Below are 23,945 nucleotides of genomic sequence, written 5' to 3'. Positions count from 1 at the left end.
GGGTTACTATTGACCAGAAACTGAACTAGACTAGCCATATAAATACTGAGGCTACAAGAACAGGTCAGAAGCTAGGAATCGTGCAGAGAGTAACTCACCTCCTGACTCCCCAAAGCTGTCCACCTTCTAGAAGGCATAAGTCAGGAGTGTGATGGAATACTCTCTGTTTGCCTGGATGAGTGCAACTCCAACAACACTCGAGAAGCTCGACACCATCTAGGACAAAGCAGCCCGCTTGACTGGCAACCCATCCACAAACATTCACTCCCTCCACCACCAACACACTGTGCACCGTCTACAAGATGCACGGCAGCAGCTCACCAAGGTTCCTTAGACATCACCTTCCAAACCCATGACCACTACCATCTAGAAGGACAAGGGCAGCAGACACATGGGAACATCACCACCTGGAAGCTCCCCTCCAGGCCATTCACCATTCTGACTTAGAAATAAATCAACGTTCCTTCACTGTTGCTCGGTCAAAATCCTGGAACTCCCTCCCTAAAAACACTGTGGGTGTACCTACACCACTTGGACTAATGTGGTTCAAGCTGGCAGCTCACTACCATCTTCAAGGGTAATTAGGGTTGAGCAATTGTCAAGAAGTTATAATAATTTTCATAATATTATTGGAATTTATTGTAAAGTAGAATAATAGTGGGGTGTGTGTGTGACTTAATTGAATTAAAGGCAGCTGGTCTGAAGGCTTTGATGTATCAGAAGATAAGCTAAGTTTGAAATGTTAAGTAGGTAAACATGGGACATGGGGGAAGTTTTAGAATGTAAGGTGTAAAGGGAACATTTGCATTTTCAAATAAACCAGCCTAGATTGAATTCAAAACAGGGGGTGAAATGTTACACCTAGCCAGGAGAAGTTAAGGAACAGTGTGTTTATTTTTCTTAAAGATTACTGGTAAAATTGGTACTTTTGATGGATTTTTATTATTAGAGAGGTAAAGCCCGTAGGCATAGTGAAATAATAGGAATTTGCATTCAAAGGGGAAAATGTATAAAGGAGAGAAGGCTGTGTGTAAGGGCAGGCATTCTAAGATCTAAAACAAGTGTCAAAAGCCTCCAGCATCTAACCCTCAAGCTGCTGTCTACAAGGAACTGCAGCTGAGAAAAACTCACTTTGAATTCGACTGGTTAAGAGTATTGTGTGTTATTTTGCCTGGGTCTTTTAAAAATCTGTGTCTCATTGTTGCCTTAATAAAAGTGTAACTGGGATTTAGAAGGTTTAATAGTAATTTGTAGATGTATGTGCTTAAAATCATTTCTTCTATTAATAAAGGTTTCATTTAGTTTTGTAAGAATCCTCTAAGATTTGGTGGCCTTTTTATTTAATTCAAAGCTTGTATCTCAAAACAAATGCAAATTGCAAATAGTTGTGGCAGCTGCTTCAAATTTCCCTCTGGAATTAGGGCAGCTTGACATTTACCATCCGCCTGCCATAACAGAATAAATGCTGGCCTATCCAGTGATGTCTACATCCCATGCATGAATAAAAAGTCAGGAATATGATACAGTACTCTCTACTTGCCTGGATAAGTGCAGTTTCAACACTCAAGAAGCTCAACACCATCCAAGACAAAGCTGCCCCCTTGGCTGGCACTCCATCTATCACCTTAAACATTCACTCTCTTCGCCACTGGCACACAGTGGCAGCATTCTGAGCCACTTTTAAGATGCACTGCAGCAACTTGCTCAGGGTCCATCAACAGCACCTTCCAAACCCATAATCTTTACCACCTCAAAGGACAGGGCAGCAGGCCCAGGGGAACACCAGCACCTGCAAGTCCCCCTCCAAGTCACACACCTTCTTGAGTTGGAAGTATATTGCCGTTCCTTCACTGTCGCCAAGTCAAAATCTTGAACTCCCTCCCTAACAACAGAGTGTATTTGTGCCACAATGGACTGCAGCAGTTCAAGGAGGCAGCTCACCACCATTTTCTCAAAGGCAATTAGGGATGGGCAACAAATGTTGGCCTAGCCAATGATGCCTACGTTCCATGCACAAATTAGAAATAGCAGGTAGCACTGTGATGATTCCTGGTTCGCTTTCACCCAGTCTGCCTCTGCTATGTTGAAATGTCAGTTGTGTCAGGCAGACCACAGCATCAGACAAGTATAAGCAGCGAAGAGTAGAACCACCTGAATGGAGTTGCCAATTCTAACTGGATGTATTCCCAAAGTTTTAATCCTGTGATCTCCTGCCTCCAACTGCTCCATCCATGCTCCTGCCATTGGTCACTCTGCAGGTCTATCTTTGTGAAGCACCACCTTCTCTTACTGATTGGAAAGACAAGACTCTCCCTCACAAAAACAGAAATACCTGGAAAAACTCAGCAGGTCTGGCAGCATCGGCGGAGAAGAACGAAGTTGACGTTTCGAGTCCTCATGACCCTTCAACAGAACTAAGTAGAAATAGGAAAGGGGTGAAATATACCCCTTGTGAGAGGTGGTGTGAGGGGGGGGGGGGGGGGGGTTGTTGGGACAAGCAGTGATAGGAGCAGATAACCAAAAGATGTCGCAGACAAAAGAACAAAATTTTTATATTTCACCCCTTTCCTATTTCTACTTAGTTCTGTTGAAGGGTCATGAGGACTCGAAACGTCAACTTTGTTCTTCTCCGCCGATGCTGCCAGAGCTGCTGAGTTTTTCCAGGTATTTCTGTTTTTGTTTTGGATTTCCAGCATCCGCAGTTTTTTGTTTTTATCAAGACTCTCCCTCACCTGATTACGGAAGCTTGTTGATCAAACAGCTTTTTGTTCTCCCATCTCTAATACTTTTAAAATTAATAAATGAAAGTTAGTTTCCAAAAAATGAAAAGGAAAAGCAGTTTTAAAAAAAATGACCTTGTGAGTTCCACCAGTTATTGCTTACTGCAATGTCCTGGCGATTAATCTTTAATTCCTGCAGACCCCAGGACAATCCTGGAGTGTGGCAACCCTGCACTTCTTGCTTAAGTGTATTTACCGGTCACATAATCCATCACATCAGTTATGGTGTTAAAATTAAAGGCATTTTTCCATTAGCAGTCAGGCTGCCAATAACCTTCGCTCCCTCAGTCTAATTCCTGGCCTCAAAAGTATAATAAATAGCATAATTATCCATCATATAGCATTAACATATCAACCCCAGAATGCATCCCTTGATATTCGTTCATTAAGTTCTCATACTTCTATCTGCATTGCATTGTTGTTTTCTAATCCTTTGCTAAAATTAATCCCTTCCTTTGTTTAAATATTTGTAGGTTCCCTTGAGAGTACGCAAAAAATTGCAAGCTGCATGATGGATTTTGAGTCCCAAATGGAGGATCTGCAACAATCACTAGCCGAAAGGTAGCAACTCCTTTTAAACTGAATACAACCGACTTTGAAATGCAATGCGTTCGTTTGAACCCAGGTTTCCACGCTCCTCCCTCCCCCGACCATGGAATTTGGCAGCAAATTGAGAGATGAGCTGTATACTATATGTCTCAATTGAGTCTTTATTTATCTTGGTGAGCCAAGTGACCCACAAAGAGAAAGATGGATTAAAAGCCATTTCCTCCTGAAATTCTTATGAAAGCAACAAGTGCCATCTGATAAAGATTTGAGTTATTATAATCAGATTTGTGCTCCATTATAGATGTTGTAATTGATTTAAACATTTTCTTGGTTTTTCCACAAGATATTCCTTAGGCTTTAGCATTACCAGCCAATCCCAGAAGTGGACCTTGCATCCTCTGTGATCAAGAATGCACCATTCACTGCCTATTTCTACTTAAACAATTGTATCATGTAGGGGTTGTAATTTAGAACACTGCTGCATGTGCCACTATCTGGCATCAGATGTACCATGATATGTATTTTCCTGTCTTTACAGAAAGTGGGCTGAAATTCACTTTGGTGAGATTCAAATCACAAACTAATTTGTTTCCCAAAAAAAAACGAAGAGATGATACTTTTCATTGTGTGATTTGTTAATTTCCTATGTGCCTCATTTTCTGAAAAAGTAAAAAAGATGTCACCTTACTGCTGCTCTAGGCATAAGCCAGCCCACTTTAACGATAGCACATTTATATAACCTGAGTTTTGCTTTACTTCTTGCTTTTGATGTTTGAGTAAGCTTGGTTTCTTCAATATCCTTATATGATACTAATTCAAATGCAGTCACATCTTAGACTATTAGGTCGAATGTTATTAAAATTCTTGGACTAATACAGCACAGGAGACCATTCAGCCTTTTGAACTTGTGATGGCTGTTTGAAAATTATGCAGCTAGTCCCATTCCCTTGTTCATTTACCATAGTCATGCAAATTTTCCTTTTCAAGCATATATCCAATTCCCTTTTGAATATTACTATTGAATTTGCTTCCACCACCCTTTCATACAGCGTATTCTAGATAATACATATAAAAAAATCTCATCTCCCCTCTGGTTCTTTTGCCAATCACCTTAAATCTCTGTCCTGTGGTTATGTACCCTCCTGTCGCAAGAAACCGTTTCTCCTTATTTACTCTGTCAAAACTGATCATAATTTTAAACATTTGTTAACTTTCTATGTTGGAAGCAGAGCAACCCTAGTTTCTCTAGTGTCCCCACATAACTGAAGTCCCTCATCCCTGGTACCTAGTAAATCTCCTCTGAACCCTCCCCAAGACCCTGACATCTTTCTTGAAGTATGCCTTCAAAATTGGTTAGGGTGCTCCACTTGAGGTCTAACGAATTTAAAGAAGAGCCAAGCCTTAGTCAAGTGTAGACAGAAGTACTGCCAGAGTTAAAGAGGCTAATACCATGCAGCTTACCAGCAGCAGATGACTGGTAAGGTTCCCACCATTCAAGATTGGATTACTGTTCTTATAAGGGTAGCAGAATTACTGGATGGTAAGTGGGAAGAATCCTAACCCCCAGCAACACATCTATTTCTCCAAGTCCCTTTAACAAGCCAGAAAGGTTGACCAGTCATTAAGACTCTCCATGAGTCCTGCAGAGCTGTCTGCCTCAGATAATGGATTACTGAGTCTGCCATGATTGGCAATGAAAGGTCAGAACAGAGCCAGATCTCACTCTGCCTAGAGCAACGAAGAACACATCCCCCAAGGTCCAATCTCATTTATCTCAGACACACTAAGCAGAAGTCAGACATTTCCTTTAAGGCACAGCCATGTGAAGCCTCTCCAATGCATTTCCCAGCTGTCAGTTTTGGTACAGCACTAGTTAAGTCCTGGGCACAGCTTGTCCACAAACTTTGAGCCTCAGAGTCCATGGTGGATGGAGATAAATAAGAGGAAAATACAGATAGCCTGAGAGAGGGAGATTGGTTTTCTAATGAACCACTAAGAAACACTTTGGGTCCCACCTCACGACTTTTAAGATTGTGACACCATTCAATTTGTCTTTGCTTTATGAATATCTCCATGTTTTCTACAAACCTTACAGCAGTGCTCTTTGACTAAACATCTGTAAATAACTGCTGAAAATGGCCATAGCGCCTTCCTATTTTCTTTTGTTCCATTCAAAATTAAAAGGTGGGAATATTGAGTAAATGTGAACCAAAAGTAACACGCAAGAATCTTTATAAGTCAACCTTTAGTCAGGGTTTATTAGTTTGTCGCTCTTTGTACCAAGGTGGAACTTGAGACTAAAAGTCGACTGACAGCTGTAATAAATCAAATAGAGGGAAGGTGCAGCAAACTGGAAAAGCTCAGTAAAAAATGACTGACATTGAACACCTCAATGTCATTTATTCAAATAGACCAATATGCTTTCTTGTAAGAATTCCAGAATGAAAGCCTGGTGTGTATCTTGTTGAGACTACTGGTTGCTTATAAACTAAATGTACAATGCCCATCACTTCCTGTAGTAGATGTTTTACCACATTGCTATTTTATTTTAAAAAATTCTCCTTGCTCTTTGCTTCACCTACTTCTATGTCTATTCTCCAACTAAGGCAAATTCAATCTGAATGCCTAGTGACTTGTGGCTCTGTCATCTTCTTATTTGAAATAGTCATCCCAGGAAATGATAGCCATGCTGTTTTATTAAAAGGCTAAGAGCATTGATCATAAGCGGAACTGCCTATGTCCCAAACATAATGGTGATACGATCACAGCAGATGTTATTGTTGAGCAAGCCAGAACCCAGAGTGAAGTTTGTCTCACTGATCACAAACCTTTCTTTTTATTATGAAAATTAGGATGAAAAGCTATTGATCTCAAAAGCACAGGACTCCAGTGACACCTTTAGAATTTTAAACAATAAAAGTTTTATTAAAAAGAAATAAAGAACTTAAGCACACAAGATTAAAGTTACGCAGTTAAAACAGTCTTACAGAACAACCTCCAAAAACCCTGCTTGGTCAAAAGTATACAATTAAACTACCTTCTTGGCAATAACTCCTTTATAGATTTTAACTATACAAATCCAGTAATATTACCCAAATCAAGTAATTGTTGTCACATTAATAAGGTACATCTCACTGCTTCTCAAATATTTCCACTCTGATGTAGAATTCCATCTACAATTCTTTCGAAATTTAACAGCTGAGAAATCAAGTTTCCCACTTATCTCACAATGCAAATTTTAAATCTACCCTATTTACTTGTAACGCAACCTCACCATAACCTCTCATTACAAATGCATCAACCTAACACTTTTTATCTTTCATCGTTTAGCCCTCACAACCTGACTCTAGTAACCTCCCATCTTTTTAATTAACCCTGAACACAGACACACACACAGCTTTCTTTACCTATACAGAATACCAACAAAATCTCCCAAAAAATGTCTTTCATCACAATGGCCCAGCAATTTTCTTAATGTCCACCTCCATATTTGCGGCTAGTGATAGTACAAAGATACCCAAATTGTATGCAGTGTTTGCAATAGAACAAGCTCCAAACTGTCACAGTAGACAGTGGGCAAGATGGAGTAGAGGTTCAATGCATTGTCCTGGCTGAGAACTGCCCAATAAATGACTAATATACTTTAGTATCCACTCAAACTGGGTCTCAAGGCTTCACTGTGAAGTGATTTCTAAACTATCCAGGAACAATAATATTGCAATCTTACTATCACAAACTAATTTCCCTAAAAGTTATAGAATTAGCATTGTGATAGTTCTTTATCTGCCATGTTTTGTGCTCTCTTGACTCAGGTTTAGTCAGGTAAAGAATCTGATGGCGTCCTTACCTAAAAAGTTGCCATTCAAACCTTCACGTGAGTAATCATTTAGGTTTTCTGTATCCTTGGGCCTTTTTTAATTGTAGGCAGTAAACTCATCCTATGTTGTATTATTCAGTAGTAGTTGTGGGCATGGGGGTGGATTTTCATGTCAAATTTGTAGGCTGGAATTTTACCGGCATATTGTGGGTCCTGCTGTTAGGACCAAATGCAGGTCCTGAACCCACATGGGTGAATGGCAGTATTGCGGAGGGGATTTTACTGGCAGCGGACAATTAAGGGGACGCCGCTGGGACTGCTGTCCCATTAAGGATGGTGGCCTGCCTCTCTGAGCTGTCAGCACAAAGGACCAGCAGTGTCACCAACAGGTGTAGCTGCTGCTGATGTTGCATGGAGGAGGGAGTGTCCATTAGTTACTTTTAAGTTTTGTTATGTATAAAAAACATGCGTGTTTTACACCCTGAAAGATCTCACAATAGCAAAACAGGAAAAGAGAAAAGATGAATCATTTATATAGCACCCTTCATGATGTCATGTGTCCCAAAAATGCTTTACAGCCAGTGAAGTACTTTGGAAGTGTACTGTTGTAATGTAGTGAAAAACAACCAATTTGCCCACAACAATATTTGGCATTGAGATATAATAACCAAATAATGTTAATGTTAAAGGGATAAATATTGGCCAGAGCACTTGTTGGATTCCTCTATTTTTCTTTGAATAGTGTCAAAGGATCTTTTACAATCTCATGCGAAAGCAGATAAGGCCTCAGTAATGTCTCATCTGAAACACAGCACCTCCAACAGTATAGCACTTGCTCAGTAGCGTTGGTCTAGATGATACATTCAAATCTCTAGAGTAGGAATTGAAACCCATAACTTTCTGACTCAGGTGAGAGTACTGCCACTGAGCCATGGCCTTCAATATTGTGCCAGCCAGGACATCAGGAAAAGTCCCTGCTCTTCAAATTGTGCTGTGGATTTAATATTCACCAGAATCACTGGAACAAGCCAACTTGCAAATTGGTTTCAGGAGAACAGTCATCAGTGCAGGACTCGAGTGTCACCCTAGCTATAATCAAGTTCTGGGTCAGGTCTTAGACCTTTGACTCAAGTGAGAATGTTCCCAAATGAACCAAGTCACCACAAGCTGGGTGGTACAGAAATCTGTTTCTAATTTCAGAACACATCCTAGTATTATTAGGCAGGGCTTGTGTTACTGACACAATAGTGAGAAAATGTGGTAGAAATTATACTCTCAAACTACTTTGTAGCTTAAATTACAAAATTGTTTTTTTAAATGGCTAATGTTGTATAATAAGCTGAATGATTTTGAACAAATCAGGGTGAAAACTGAAACTTGCTGCACAAGTTTAACTCACCATTTCTTGGAGATTTAGCCTAATTTGGAAGCTGCCTTTTCAACAGGCAAGCTCAAGTAAGGAGAGAGAGCTTGCATTGTAAGCTATTTATCAGAACTTGTTTTCCTTCTGAAATTTCAGACCTCCCAAGGACAAATGTTGCTCTTGCTAAAGCAGGTTTTTTTAAGAAAAGCACTTGGCTATCCTATATATTCTATATCTTTTGAAACACTGGTGTTTAATGGATACCATTGGAAATAGTGGAACATAGCCTGATAAATGTTTATTCATTAAAAACAAGTGAGTTGATTACTTGTATATAGTATGCAACTTCCCAGTGGTTACAGTTATACTGTACTTGTATGAACCTACAGATACACTATCAGCGAGATTGACCCCAGTGCCTAGCTATGGATCCCAGCCACAAACAAGCTGCAGGAGGTATGGAGCAATATTTGAAGACATATCATTCAAGTTGAATGCTAATTAGATTCTTTCCCTGGACAAGCTTTTTAATTGCTCCTGACTCACCCTCCTTTTGCTGTACCCCTGCTTCGATATGTGTCTCTTGAATGCTTTAGTTGAGACATCATTCGGTGCCCCAGTGTGAATCTATGAAGTAATTTGTGGAGGAGTTACTCAACAATCTTGCTGTAGAGTTGCATTGTTAAAGGACAGAGGTTTGGTTAAAGTAGTTCATCTTATTCAAATCAATAAATGTATATTCTACAACTTGTATTTATATAACACCATTAACAAAAAAATCCCAAAGTGCATCACAGGATGTTAGAAGACCTAGCTTGACACTGCCACTCAAGGTGACATCAGGACAGATGACTAAAGAGGGGGTATCTTAAAGGAAAGGAAGGCAGAGAGTTTCAGAGCTTAGGGCCTTGGCAGCTTGATGCCATCACCGTCAATGGTGGAGTGATTAAAATTGGGGATGCTCAATAGGCCATAAGTGGAATGGAGATGTATGGGAGGGTTGTGGGGCTGGTGATTATAAAGCTATGGAGGGATTTGAAAACGAGGAGTAGGCCATTTAGCACCTTGAGCCTGCTCTGCCATTTATTAAGATCATGGTTTATCTGATAGTAATCTGAAATCTGCATCCCACCTACTGCTGATAACCTATCGCCCCTTGCTTCCCAAGAATCTATCCACCTCTGCCTTAAGAATATTCAAAGGCTCTGCTTTCACCACCTTTTCAGAGAGATCCAGACTTACGACCCTCTGAAAAAATTTCACCTCATCTCTGTTTTAAATGGGCGACTCCACCTCTAATTCTAGATTCTCCCACGAGAGGGAGCATCCTCTCCATGCCCACCCTGTTAAGACCCCTCAGAATCTTTTATGTTTCAATCAAGTCACCTCTTACTCTTCTAAACTCCAGAGGACACAAGCCTAGTCTGTCCAAACTTTCCTCATAAGACAACCCACCCATTCCAGGTATTAGTCTGGTAAACCTTCTCTGAACTGCTTCCAACCCATTTACATCCTTCCTTAAATATGATCAATACTGTACATAGCATTCCAAATGTGGTCTCCCCAATGCCCTGTACAACTGAAGCATTACCTCCCTACTTTTGTATTCAATTCCCCTCTCAATAAACAAAAACAATGATAATATTCTATTAGTTTTCCTAATTAATTGCTGTACTTGCATACTAGCCTTTTGTGATTCATGCACTAGGACACCCAGATCCCTCTGCATCTCAGAGCTTTGCAAATCTCTCACCATTTCGACAATATGCTTCTCTTTTATTCTTCTTCCCAAAATGGACAATTTCACATTTTCCCCACATTAAACTCCATCTGTCAGATCTTTGCCCACTCACTTAACCTATCTATATCTGTTTGTAGCCTCCTTATGTCCTCTTCACAACCTATTTTCTTACCTATCTTTGTGTCATCAGCAAATTTGGCGACAATCCCTTCATCCAAGTCATTTAAATAAATTGCAAACAGTTGAGGTCCCAGCACTGATCCATGTGGCACACCAATCGTTACACCTCAGATACTGAAGCAGTCTGTGTCCAAATGCAGCAAGACCTGGGCAATATCCTGGCTGGGGCTGACGTGTGGCACGAATGTTACTTGCCACTTAAGTGTCAGGCAATGACCATCTCGAACAAGAGAATCCAACCATTGTCCCTTGATGTTCATTGGCATTACCATTACTAAATCCCCCACTATCAACATCCGGTGGGTTACCATTGGCCAGAACGGAACGGGACTAGCCATATAAATACTGTGACTACAAGAGCAGGTCAGAGGCTAGGAATCGTGCAATGAGTAACGCACCTCCTGAATCCCCAAAGCCTGTCCACCAGCTACAAGGCACAAGTCAGGAGTGTGATGGAAGACTCCCCAGTTGCCTGGATGAATGTAGCTCCCACACTCAAGAAGCTTGATACTGTCAAGGTCAAAGCAGCCCACTTGATTGGCACCATATCCACAAACATTCGCTCCCTCCACCGCCAACACAAAGTAGCAGCAGTGTGCACCATCTACAAGATGCACTGCAGGAATTCAGAAAGGCTCCTTCGAAAGCACCTTCCAAAACCATGACCACCACCACCTAGAAGGACAAGGGCAGCAGATAGATGGGAACACCACCACCTGGAAGATCCCCTCCAAGTCACTCATCATCCTGACTTGGAAATATATCACCGTTCCTTCACTGTCGCTGAGTCAAAATCCTGGAACTCCCTTCCTAACAGCACTGTGGGTGTACTTGCACCACATGGACTGCAGTGGTTCAAGGAGGCAGCTACCACCTTCTCAAGGGCAACTAGGGATGGGCAATAAATGCTGGCCCTGCCAACAAAGCCCACATCCCATTAATGAATAAGAAAAATAGTCCATCAGGACCCGGGCTCTTGTCAGCCGCATCTCTAAAAATATACTCAGTACTTCTCTGGTGACTGTAATCTTCTCAACTTCCTTCTCCACTTCCATTTCCTGGTTTATAGCTGCTTCTGGGATGTTACTTGTATCCTCTATAGTTAAAACTGATGCAAAATATCTGTTCAATTCATCTGTCATCTCCTTGCTTTCCATTATCAATTCTCTAGTCTCACTTTCCATAGGGCCAATGCTCACTTTAACTCTTTTCTTTTTTAAATATTATAGAAACAATAACTATTTTTATATTTCTGGCTAGCTTTCTCTCATACTCTAATTTTTCCCTCCTTATTAGTCTTTTAGTCATCCTTTGCTGTTCCTTATATTGTCCAATCTTCAGACCTTCCACCTATCTTTGCACAATTATATGCTTTTTCTTTAAGTTTGATACTATCTTTAATCTTTCTAGTTAACCATGGACGGTGTGTCCGTCTCTTGGACTTTTTCTTACTCGTTTGAATGCATCTATTCTGTGCATATCCCCTTAAACATGAGCCACTCTATTGACCTATCCCTTAACCTAATTTGCCAGTTCACTTTAGCCAGCTCAGCTTTCATGCCCTCATTATCGCCCTTAAGTTTAAAAACTTACTCTCAGACCCACTCCTCTCTCCTTCAAACTGAATATAAAATTCAATCATATTATGGTCGCTGCTACCTAGGGGCACCTTCACTATGAGCCCATTAATTACTCCCATCTCATTGCACAATACCAGGTCTAATATAGCCTGCTCTCTGGTTGGCTCCAAAACATGTTGTTCTAAGAAACTATCCTGAAAACATTCAATGTACTCCTCATCTAGGCTATCTTTGCCCATCTGACTTTTCCAGTTTATATGTAAATTAAAATCACCCATGATTATCCCTGTGCCTTTCTGACAAGCTCCAATTATTTCTTCCTTTATGTTCAACCCTACCATGTGGTTACTGTTAGGGGGCCTGTACACAAGTGACTTCTTGCCTTTACCATTTCTCATCTCTACCCAAAACGTTTCCATATCCTGGTTTCCTGAATTTAGGTCATCCCTCTCCATTGTGCTTTAATCATCATTAGCAGAGTCACCCCTCCACTTATTCCTCACTTCCTGTTCTTCCTAAATATCCTGTACCCTTCAATATTCAGGTTCCAATCCATGTCCTCCTGCAGCCATGTCTCCTTAATGGCTATCAAATCGTAATTATTTATTTCTATGTGTGCTCTCAGTTCATCTGTTTTGTTTCGAATGCTACGTGCATTCAGATACAGAGCTTTTAGGTTTTTTTTTTATAACCTCTAGTTTCATGTTGATTTACTGTTAGATTTGTACTCTCTATCCCTTTCTGACATGGTCTATTTTTCATTTCCCATAATACCTTTTTCCTTTGCCTTGTCTGTACTCTTTTGATTTACTGCATCTTTCCAGATTTGATCCCTTGCCCCCACTACTTAGTTTAAAACCCTCTCTACTTTCCTAGTTATGCGGCTCACAAGAACACCAGTCCCAGCACAGTTCAGGTGTAGACCGTCCCAATGGTACAGATCCCACTTTCCCCAGTATTGGTGCCAACGCTCCACAAACCGGAACCCACTTCTCCCACACCAGTTTTGAGGCTCTGCTTCTCAATTTGGTGCCTAGGTCCTCATACTGACTATGCAGGACCTCCTCCTTTGTCTTGCCTATGTAGTAGGTACCTACATGGACAATAATGATTGGGTCCTCCCCCTTCCCACTGCAACTTCCTCTCCAGCCCCCAGCATATGTCCCGCACTCTGGCTCTGGGCAGGCAACACAGCCATCTGGACACACACTCTTTGCTGTAGAGAACGGTGTTAATCCCTCTGATTATACTACCCCCTACTGTCACTACATTCCTTTTGCTCCCATTTGAATGGCTTGCTGTCCGATGGTCATGGCCAGTTAGCTCATCCACCCAAGCTGAAAAAACCTCAAACCTGTTGGACAATTGCGGAGACGCTCACTTCTATGCTCCTGCCCTCTGAGTCCCCTTACCTGCTTCACTCACAGTCACACTCTTCTGTCCCTGACCAAATCAGAAGACCTTATCCTAAGAAGTGTGACTGCCTCCTGGTGCAAAGAATCCAGGCAACTTTGCCCCTCCCTAATGCACCGCAGTGTCTGTAGTTCAGCCTTCAGCTCAGACTCTAAACTGAAGCTGCTCAAACTTCAAACACTTACTGCAAACGTGTTTGCCCTGGATCAAACTGGCATCCAGGGACTCCCACATGCTGTAGCTGTGACACATCATATGTCCTGACATCTTTAATGTGTTCTAATTAACAGTTTAATTATTTTATTCAATTATATATAAAAACAAAAGTAAAATATATTTTATTAAACTTACTACCAGTTGCTAGACTATTTTGAACCTTAGGAATAAACTTTAGTCACTTAACAGATACTCACCAAATAACTAGCTTGTTCTCCTATAGCAGAGTACAACCACTTCATGAAGACTGAGAGTTAGGAAGCAGAAAGCAAAAGAGCACCTCTTTCCCTAACTCCCTTAATTACCCAACTCCCAGCACTCAGTATTCTAAATCACACTTCATGCAGTAAACCTTACCTTCAGCACCTCTTTCCCCCTATGCACTGAATTCCCACTTGAACCAAAGTCCCAAATATACTCACTCGGTCTCTATCTCACTCAGGCCTAAGTCTCCACTCTCTGATCGTGCACCTTATACTGATTGTGCGCTTAGGTCATTGAGCACATGGGCGAATGGGACTTGGTATGAATAAGGACACAGGCAACAGAGTTTTGGATGACCTAAATTTTATGCAGGGCTGAATGGAGGCCAGGAATTCAGTATAGTCAAGTCTAAAAGGTAAAAAAGGTATGGATGAGTTTCATAAGCAATATGCTGAGGCAGGAACAGAGTTTGGCAATGTTACAGAGCAGGAAATATGCATTCTCAGTGATCACACAGAGATGTAGTTGGCATCTCCAGGTCAAATATGACGCCAAGGTTAGGCACAGTCTTATTTAGCCTCAGACAGTTGAGGGAGAGGAATGAAGTTGGTAGCTGGATAATGGAGTTATGTCAGGACTGCTGATGAAAGCTCCAGACTTCCAACAATTTCATCATCAGAGGAAATTTCTGCTCATCCAATATTGGATGTTGGACAGGTAGTCTGATAACTTAGAGCCTAGAGGGGTCAAGAGAGGTAACAGTGAGCTTGGTATTATCTGCATCCACGTGGAAACTGTTTTTGCTACGTCTCCGATGGGCAGAAATCAGATGAGAAATAGAAGATCCTCGGGGGACACTGGGATAATGATGTAAAAGCAGGAAAAGCTGTTGTTCATGGTTTTCTGGCAACGATAAGAATGGAACCAAGTGAGAGCAGCCTCACCCAGCTGGATGACAGTGACAGGTGCTGAGGATGATAGTGTGGTCAAGCATATTAAGAATTAATTATTAAGAATTAAGCAGGTCAAGAAAGAGGTGGGACTGTTTATGATGGTCACAGTTACATTGGATGCCATTTGTGACTCTGATATGAGCAGTTTCAGTACTGTAGCAGAGGGAAAGATGGGCATTGATTTGGGAGGTGGTGACAATACGTTTAAGGGCTTTAGAGAGGAAAAGGAGGTTGGAGATGGGGCAATAGTCTGCAAGGACAAAGATGCCAAGTGTTAGACATTTAATAAATTAACACCATCCTCTAACTTTTCCTCAAAATAAAAAGTTTCTTATTTTATCAGTACATACAATAATCTACAACCATACCAAGTGTTTGGAGATGCAAATGTTGGTTTCAAATCAATACACAGGTTGATCGAAACCTTAGAACCCAAATACTCAATCTAATTTGTTGCTTTTGTACTTTTCTCTTACCTCTATGTAAAATTTGCACGTTTCTATCCTTTTTTAACTTCTGGTATAATGTAAAGCAAGAATTGCATTTATATAGGGCCTTTCAGAACCTCAAAATGTCCTAAAAGCAATTTTCAACCAATGAAGTACTTTTGAAATGTAGAGGGAGCATGACAGGTAATTCACCAACAGTAAGTAATGAAATAAATGATCAGATCCTCTGTTACACGTTGATGGGCACTGAATGCAAAAACAGGGATGTGATGTCAAATCACTGGTTAGGCCTCAGTTGGAGTATTGTGTACAATTCTGGGCACCACTTTGGGAAAGAGGGCAAGACTGACAGGAACAGAGGAACGCAGGAGCAGGAGTAGGCCATTCAGCCCCTCGAGCCTGCTCCGCCATTTAACTAGATCATGGCTGATCTTCTACCTCAACGCCATCTTCCCGCACTATACCCATATCCTTTAATGTCATTGGTATCTAGAAATCTATCGCCCTCTGCTTTGAACATACTCAATGACTGAGCCTCCACATCCCGGTCCTAAATGGCGCCTCTCATTCTGGGATGGTGTCCCCTGGTTCTAGACCTCCAACCAGGGGAAACATCCTTTCTACATCTACCTTGTCAAGACCTGTAAGAATTTTGTAACTTCAATGAGATTGCCTCTCATCTAAACTCTAGAGAATATAGACCCAGTCTCCCCAATCTTACCTCATAGGACAATCCCACCATCCCCAGGATTAGTCTGTGAACCTTCATTGCACACCCTCTATGGCCAGTATATCCTTTCTTAAGAAAGGAGACCAAAAACTGCACATAATACTCCAGGTGTGGTATCAAGGCTCTATACAACTGCAGCAAGACTTCCTTATTCCTATACTCAAATCCCCTTGCAATAAAGGCTAATGTTCCATTTGCTTTCCTAATTGCTTGATGCACCTACATGTTAGCTTTCAGTGACTTATGAAGAAGAACACCAAGGTCTCTTTGGGCATCAACACTTCCCAATCTCTCCCCATTTAAGAAATACTCCACATTTCTGTTTTTCCTATCAAAGCGGATAACCTCACAGTTTGTCAAATTATATTCCATCTTCCCTGTTCTTACCCACTCACTTATTCTGTGTAAACCTCCCTGAAGTCTCGTTGCATCGTCCTTGCAACCTTCATTCTCACCAAGTTGTGGCAAACTTGGAAATATTACATTTGGTCCCCACATCCAAATCATTGATACAGATTGTGAATAGCTGGGGCCCAAGCACTGATCTTTATGTTACCCTACCAGTCATACCCTACCAACCTGAGAATGATCTGTTTATCCCTACTCTAAGTTTCTGTCCATTAAGCAATCCTCAATCCATGCCAGTATATTTCCCCCAATCCCATGAGCTCTAACTTTGCTTACTAACCTTCTGTGTGGGACCTTATCAAAAGTCTTCTGAAAATCCAAATACATCACATCCACTGGTTCTCCCATATCTATTCTGCTAGTAACATGCTCAAAAAACTTCAACAGGGTACAGAAGCAGTTTACCAGAATAGCACCAAGGGTGAGGGAGTTCAATTATGTGGAGAAATTTGAAGAAACAGATTGTTAACCATTGCTGCTCTAAGGAGAACGTGATATCTAAGGAGAACATGATATCTAATGCAGGTTTTAAAAATTGAAGGATTTTGATAGACCAAGTAGTGAGAAACAATTTTCCCTGGCAGGGAGTCAGTACAGAGGTCAGATTTAAAATAATTGGCATAAGGGTGTTGATGAGAAATTATTTCTCAGCATTGTTGAGATATGAACACTATCTGAAAGTGTGATGCAGTCAGATTTCACCAACTTTCAAAAGCAAACATGCACTTGAAGACCAATTTCCAGATTTATGGAGAAAATGCTAGGGCATGGGACTACATTGGAGAGCCCTTACAAAGCCTCTTCTGTGCTGTAAGTTTCTATACAGCATTATGATAATGACCAAATAAACTGTTATTTCAGTGATGTTGATTGGAGGGACAAATATTGGCCAAGACGCCAGTGCGACCTCACCAGCTGTCTGAAATAGTGACATGGAATCTGTGGAATTCACCTGATGGGACAGACTGGACGTTGTTTTTTAACATCTCATTCAAAAGACAGCACCTCTGACAGCGCAGCACACCCTTAGTATTGTACTTTTTTACGATCAAGTCTCTTGGAGCAAAATTCATAATTTTCACAATCATGCTACCACCAAACCACAGATGACATCTCAGCGAACAGTAATAAAACATCTAGGGCCTATTTTTGACCACAATTCAGTCAAAGTCTACACTTATGCTGGAGTGAGATACCAAACTGGCAGCTGCGCATACTGTCACAAGTGGACACCTTCATAAAAGGTGGGAGAGGATTATTTGTTTCAAGAAAGGATCAAATTGCAGTCTATTGTCCTATAAATAAGAAACAATAGACTGCACAAACTTTTTACTTTTGACAAACAGTGCCTTTTGAAGTCATTTTGTAGAAACATTATGTAGCTTGGCAATTTCTAGGGGGTTAGATGTTGTCATTTTTAACCAGCACAGACATTTAGTATTATTACAAAGCGTACGATAGAAACTGACCTCAGTTCTGTAGCAATTCACATATCAGTCGTTCAAAAAAAAATGAAGCTTTGAAGTTTTCACATTAATGGGCAGGAAGAAGAAAGGGAGGTGTAACATTGTAAATTCATTACCCATTGCTGCCAACACATGAAGAAGATAGATTCTAGCTTGCTAAATAACCACAGATGCATGGAAGTCATCCAAACATGGTTTTAATTATATACAAATTTAACAAAAAAGTTTTCGTTTTTACACACTGGTCACGAGCATTAACTTTTCCTAACAACATCCCAAGGGAGATTGTAATGGTGCATACATGCACCACCAGAATGGTACAAAGTACCTTCCTGACAGTTATAGTGCTGGTGAAGGTGCCAACCAGAGACAATACAGGGGAAGGCCAGCAGCTATTCAATTACCTTCTGGAACTTGGTCCAACAGCAGCATTACCACTAATTCTGTCAGATATGCAACTCAACAGCGAGAGTTTGGGAGAAAGATGATTTAAAAAAAAAAGACAATTCACAAATGCAAACAGTTAACTCACATCAATGACAATCTAGATGGAAATTGGTCTGTAAAAATGCCTTGGAACAGTGGAAACACAAAAGCACTCAAAATACTGCAAGCTTATAGGGAGTCAAGCAAATAGATTGAAAACCACCTTCTGTGGCTTTGTTACCATTAGTTTATATTCTGATTCAGTATAAAAATTGTTGAATATGCCACAAGTAATTTCACTTACCTTGATGTGCCACAGATCATGTTGTATCTTTATAATTAAGATCATGTTGTATCTTTATAATTACAATCTATATTTACACAGTAAAACAAAACAGTGCATAGTGTTCCATGGAAAACAAATGAGCTCATTTGAAAGGCACTGCACAAGGTCACCAAATTATCCAACAGAACCTGGACTTCGTAGTACATTACAGCATAAAGTATGGTTTTTAAAGCTATTTTGGACTGTGCTTTATCAAAATACCTCATTTACCTTGTGCACCACTAATTATGTGGATACTGGTAACTCAAACAAACACCGTCGTCCAAGACAACAATGCGGACTTGCTCCCCATTTCTTGCTGAACTCCACTCCACCCTCCAAAAGAATCTTTACAATCCTATAAGGGGATCTGACCCTCTCTCCTCCTCCCAAACTATCTGGGGAAGAGGATTTCTCTCTTTTCCCCTGAAAAGGACAGCCAGATGGCTTTGGGAAAGTCTGCAGTCGGAATTGTAGTCTATGAGATGCCACCAAACAAAATTTTGCTTGGTTATCTACACCAGAGGCTAGGCAGGCTGTGTTATACTGTCTGTGGGAAAACTGGAGAAAGATTCTACTTAAAATGTAATTAGTGTAAAAAAAAAATACAAATAACCAGTTAAAAAGGGGAACTTGTTGGTCAAGACATGGCAGTAACCTTAAATTGCATTTAATAAATCAACATGAACATTTGTTCATTTTGCCTGGTTGTTTGCAGGAAGGAGAGAGAAAATGTGTGTAACAATTCAAAGGCTCAAAGAAGGGATTTTCCAGTTTCTGAAACTCTAACATTATCTTCTGCACCCACAATTCAACAAAATTAGTTCATTTATATGATGTTCTACTGCTGGGCAACTTCAATCTCCCACATTACAAAATCAGTGTCAGCAGCCAATCCCTAGCCCAATTTTGCTTTCCTCTTGTGAACTTCTAGTGCAGATTTCAGCCAAATTAGTGTCACGTTCAAGACAGTGACGTTCACCTGCTCTCAGATTTTAACTGTCTAACTTCCCTTTTTATGCCACAGTGCCCCTAGTCTAGTCTTCTACTAATCATATTCACAAGTTAAAATGCATCTTGGTTAAAAAAGTTAATACTTTGAATGGTGGAAAGTTGGTTGATGTGGAAGAGAAGGATTTAGGGGTAAGTTTCCCTAGGTATTAAAGAAAGCAAAAAGACTTGCATTTATATAGCACATTTCATTGTCATCAGATGTTTCAAAGTGCTTTACAGCCAATGAAATACCTTTTTGTGAAGTGTAGTCACCGTTGTAATGCAGGAAATGTGGCAGCTAATTTGTGCACAGCAAGCTCCCACAAACAGCAATTCATAATGACCAGATAATCTGTTTTTTGTGATGTTGGTTGAGGGATAAATATTGGCCAGGATACTTTATTAAAAGCTGCTTGTGGATAAGGCCATTAAAAATTTGCAATAATAGTGTTTTATGGCAAGAGATGTCGAATATAAAACTTGAGATGTATTGGTGAATCTGTATAAAATCCTCTAAGATCACTGTTGGGAGTGGTGAATGCAGGTCCCAATCCAAATGATTAGAAAGGTATTGAGGCAATGAAGTGCCTGGTATGAGAAAATACAAACAGGAAAGACTTGCAAAAATAGGAGATTACGGTGTGATTTGATAGGTAATAGGTGTTTAAAATTAAGGGATGAGACAGAAACAATGCTTCAGCAATTGAAGGAATTAGAACAAGGGAATGATTTTTTTTAAAAAGACAAATGAAATCTATTCCTGGAATGACTGACTGAAAGCAGAAACCATAGGATAGATTTTCACTTTTACCACCTAGGTGCTAAACACCAATCAATTGTAGTGTAAAAAGCAAAATCAAGTGGAAGGATTCTATGCCAGTTAACATAACCTACCGATTTTTAAAATTTGCACATTGTCCAGGTAGCAAATACAGAAAAATTTGCCCACTTGTTAAGATTGTTGTCTGAAAGAGAGAGAGAGATAAAACTATTGGTTGTGTTGGAAGAGAAACACCATCATAGATTGGTTGGGTTTAAAGACTGTTTTCTTTGTTGTAATTTTCATTGTAAAATTCAAATCCCTCCACAGGCACTATGGATTGTAAAATACAATCCAATCTTGTGAAAATAAATGCTCTTTGGTTTTATTAGTTTAATTCTGTATTATCTGGTATTTACACTGCTGTTATTAGGGGATGATGCAAATAATTGATCAGCTGCCAGTGGCAGATTGGTCATATACCTATAGATGTAAGTGGAAAAAATTACAAATTCAGACTGTCTTCTCACCACAGTGAGAACCACTTAATTAGTAGGGCAGGAACCAAACCCTTCCAAATTAACATCCAATACAGTACTGTGGTCTGTGGCCATGGAAATATTCATCTCCAGATAGTGTTGAAGAAACGTTTCTCCTATTGCTGCTGTTGGAGAAGGATGTAGTTTTTCTTACTAAGTTATATCTACAAAGATACAAATAAGCATTTTGTACATAGCTGCTTTCCGCATCAATCTCTTGCTTTCCGGATACTTTTCTAGTCTGCAAATGTATCGAATTATATTTCGACTTCAATCTATTGCTCACATTTATAAACCATAGGTAAGAGAATTCTCCCTCACATTATGTGTTGTGAAGCTGTGAACCAATCCTTTGTATAAAAGTAGTTTACAGATATACACACAATGCACAAAGGAAATGCAGTTGGTGTATGGTTGTATTTCTGAAACTGCAATTTTGTTTTTGAAATAGAAGTTGCCTCCACTTTGCTATAATACAAAAGAACTTTAGAGCTGGTCCTGTAATAATAATTAATAAATAATGTCTTTACAGTCGCTCCAGAATTGAAGAAGCTAGATCATTTGCTGCCCAGCACTTTGAGAAGTAGTACGACTGTCAGATCGAACATTTCAATCAAAATCGCTTGCTTAGCCAGGACAAAAACAACAAAGAGCCAAAACACAAAGCCCAAGGAGGAAGCAGTTGTTACTGGTCCAGACGCTTGCAACTAACTTGTATGATGTATAACCAGTAAAATCGATTTTTCCACTTCAAAGTTTATTAGATGAAATCAGGTATAGTGCTCATACCTGTTTCACCAGACTGGCAGAAACAGCCCGTACACAACTTTGCTCTGTTAAGCTGAAAAAAATTTTGCCCAACACTATATAAAAGATACAATTCCATTTACAAGTCTCTTGCTATTACATCTCCTGCAACATGGATCTTTACCCAGATCAATCAGATCACTTACAACACCAAGACATCCGTGCTAAAAATAAACTGAATTTGACTACTACAAACCTACCCAAACCTGTGCTGTTTTATACAAATCTAGTAGCTATAAACAAAGCTTTTTAGTCAGAAATGCAGACAGCATGTTGGCCCCGCCTGGGATGTGTTGTTAGAAGTCACGTCTGTGGTACAATTCTGGGTCATAGTACTTGGTAACTACAACTCTGTTGGCAAACTTTCGGCCTGTTAGTGCTTGCATTGCTTTTTGGCAGTCTAGAGGAGAGATGAATTCTACAAATATCTGTTCAGAAAAAAAAAGCAAAAAAAGTTAAAGTTTATTAAGCAAAATAAACTGGTTATTTAAGGTTCAGCAAAAAGGTAAATCAGCACTGCAATAAAGGGTCTTCCTACTTGGAACCACAGGTAAAGGCCCTTGGACTGAACTGCTCATTTTTGCAGTTATCAGCTTCACCACTGAACAATTAAGTCAGTTGATATTCCCCAGTTTTAGGTGCGCTGCCCAGTTACTGACTGCAATTGCTGTGAACATTAATATCAATCATTTACTGAAGTCTTAATCTTCATTCATCACCTCCCTGGTAATTTGTTCAGCAAGCAAAGACAGCTTGCTGCACAAAGCATAAATAACTCTGTATATTTGAGCTTGACTTTCTGCTCTTAATTATACCGTTAGACTAGGAGTCAGAGAGAGGTGCTGGGGGCTGGGAGAGAAAGAAAACAAACAGTCCGTCATTGGCAACTCTATTCTCACCTAGAAATGGGTTTTCTGTTGAGCATGAATAGTCAAAAGATCTAGCCCCTTATAATACAATGTACATACTTTCCAGCTGCAGCTGTTTCTCCTCCACACCTGTTCCCTAAATGGGAACCGAGGGCAACAATAGCACTTGATAAGAGATATTATCGACATGAGCATGTTGGCTGGAATTTAAGCAACTAATCCATCTGGACAGCCAAGTTTATATTAACCATGTGGGATTTTGGAAACCTCAAATTCCTGTTTTTGTTAGACTAATTTTTAATTGATGTCTAAGAAATCTTCAGCTGCATTCAGATACCAGAGCCATCTCCAAGTATAAATAGTTGAATTCTACTTTGCATAAGAATTAATTAAATAAATTAGGTTCCATAGATTCTGATCCAAATACTAACTTTTAAAACTTAATCATCCCATTACATTTGCCAGCTTGGTGTGTAACAAAGTTAAGGGGAAACTGTTAAATGATTCAAACATTCATTCTACTACTCTAATTTCAACAGCAGCTTAACTGGTTAGAGATTTTAGCCTGTTCTAACCTAACATAGCCATTCTTTTACCTTGCCGCAGCCAGGCACTTCTAGCCCATCCAGTGGTCGTGGGATTTCAATGGATTTCACAGTCCCATATTTGCTACACTCTTCTCTAATGTCCTCCAGGATTTCCTCATACTCCTCATCATCGATAAGTTCGTCTGGTGACACCATGTTTAACAGGCACAATACGTCAGTGGGCAGCCCCGTGCCCTGAGCTTGCATTGACGGAAGGCCCGGTACCTGCACAGTCACTGGTGTTTGGATAATGGCACTCTGCAACAGAAAATAAGGGATTTTCAGCAAATTAACGCTTTTCTTTTACACTGTCAGCTACCACTCCACCACGTTTAGGAGCGTGAGAATATAATCATGTTCCCCAACATCAGCAAAGGTTTGAATCAAGTTCCCTCACTGTAGCTGAATATTACAGCTAACATTGGAGAAACAATAAAGATATCAACGAAAGAAAAGATAACAGGATGGCACTAGAAAGAAAATGACAGCATCCCATCGCATCTGATAACAGCTTTGCTAATAGTAATGGTCACACAGTCTAAACTGGCAGCCATTTTGTGAAAAAATTTGACCATCATACAGCGTGATGATTATCGACTTAATCCATTTCTGGTTTTGTTGAGTGAAAAGAAAGTTGGTCAGGACTCCAATGTTCATCATGAAAGTTTGTCTCTGAGCTCACAGGTGAGCCTTGGTTTAACGTTACATCAAGATTATGGTACGCCAAGCTTGAATTATCTGCTCAAAGCCTAAAACAGCATCTTAAGCCTACCACCATCAGATACCAGTA

General features: G+C 40.2%; 2 protein-coding genes and 1 long non-coding RNA gene across 8 annotated transcripts in view; 2 read left to right on the top strand and 1 right to left on the bottom strand.

The window, feature by feature from the left end:
- The window catches only part of LOC144699657 (uncharacterized), a 96,778-nt gene extending 75,001 nt beyond the window's left edge, over positions 1–21,777 (top strand). For both annotated transcript variants that reach the window (XM_078570776.1, XM_078570774.1), the window contains 4 exons: positions 3,254–3,341; positions 7,142–7,203; positions 8,899–8,965; positions 21,425–21,777. In XM_078570776.1, coding sequence (XP_078426902.1) covers positions 3,254–3,341; positions 7,142–7,203; positions 8,899–8,965; positions 21,425–21,479 — 272 coding nt within the window. In that variant the 3' untranslated portion in view covers positions 21,480–21,777. The remainder of the gene's footprint in view (positions 1–3,253; positions 3,342–7,141; positions 7,204–8,898; positions 8,966–21,424) is intronic.
- Positions 1–23,945, top strand: part of LOC144699658 (uncharacterized) — a 167,455-nt gene that overhangs the window by 110,156 nt on the left and 33,354 nt on the right. The window lies entirely within an intron of this gene.
- LOC144699656 (splicing factor U2AF 65 kDa subunit-like) overlaps positions 21,629–23,945 on the bottom strand; it is a 48,656-nt gene continuing 46,339 nt past the window's right edge. For all 5 annotated transcript variants that reach the window (XM_078570770.1, XM_078570772.1, XM_078570773.1 and 2 more), the window contains exons 10-11: positions 23,165–23,413; positions 21,629–22,127 (exon numbers count right to left, since the gene is read on the bottom strand). In XM_078570770.1, the coding sequence (XP_078426896.1) occupies positions 21,996–22,127; positions 23,165–23,413 (381 nt within the window). In that variant the 3' untranslated portion in view covers positions 21,629–21,995. The remainder of the gene's footprint in view (positions 22,128–23,164; positions 23,414–23,945) is intronic.

Source organism: Cetorhinus maximus, chromosome 24 (assembly GCF_964194155.1).
Source record: "Cetorhinus maximus chromosome 24, sCetMax3.hap1.1, whole genome shotgun sequence".
Classification (NCBI taxonomy): Eukaryota; Metazoa; Chordata; class Chondrichthyes; order Lamniformes; family Cetorhinidae; genus Cetorhinus; species Cetorhinus maximus.
Note: the sequence above shows the minus strand (reverse complement) of the source record. Positions and strands in the feature narration are given on the sequence as shown.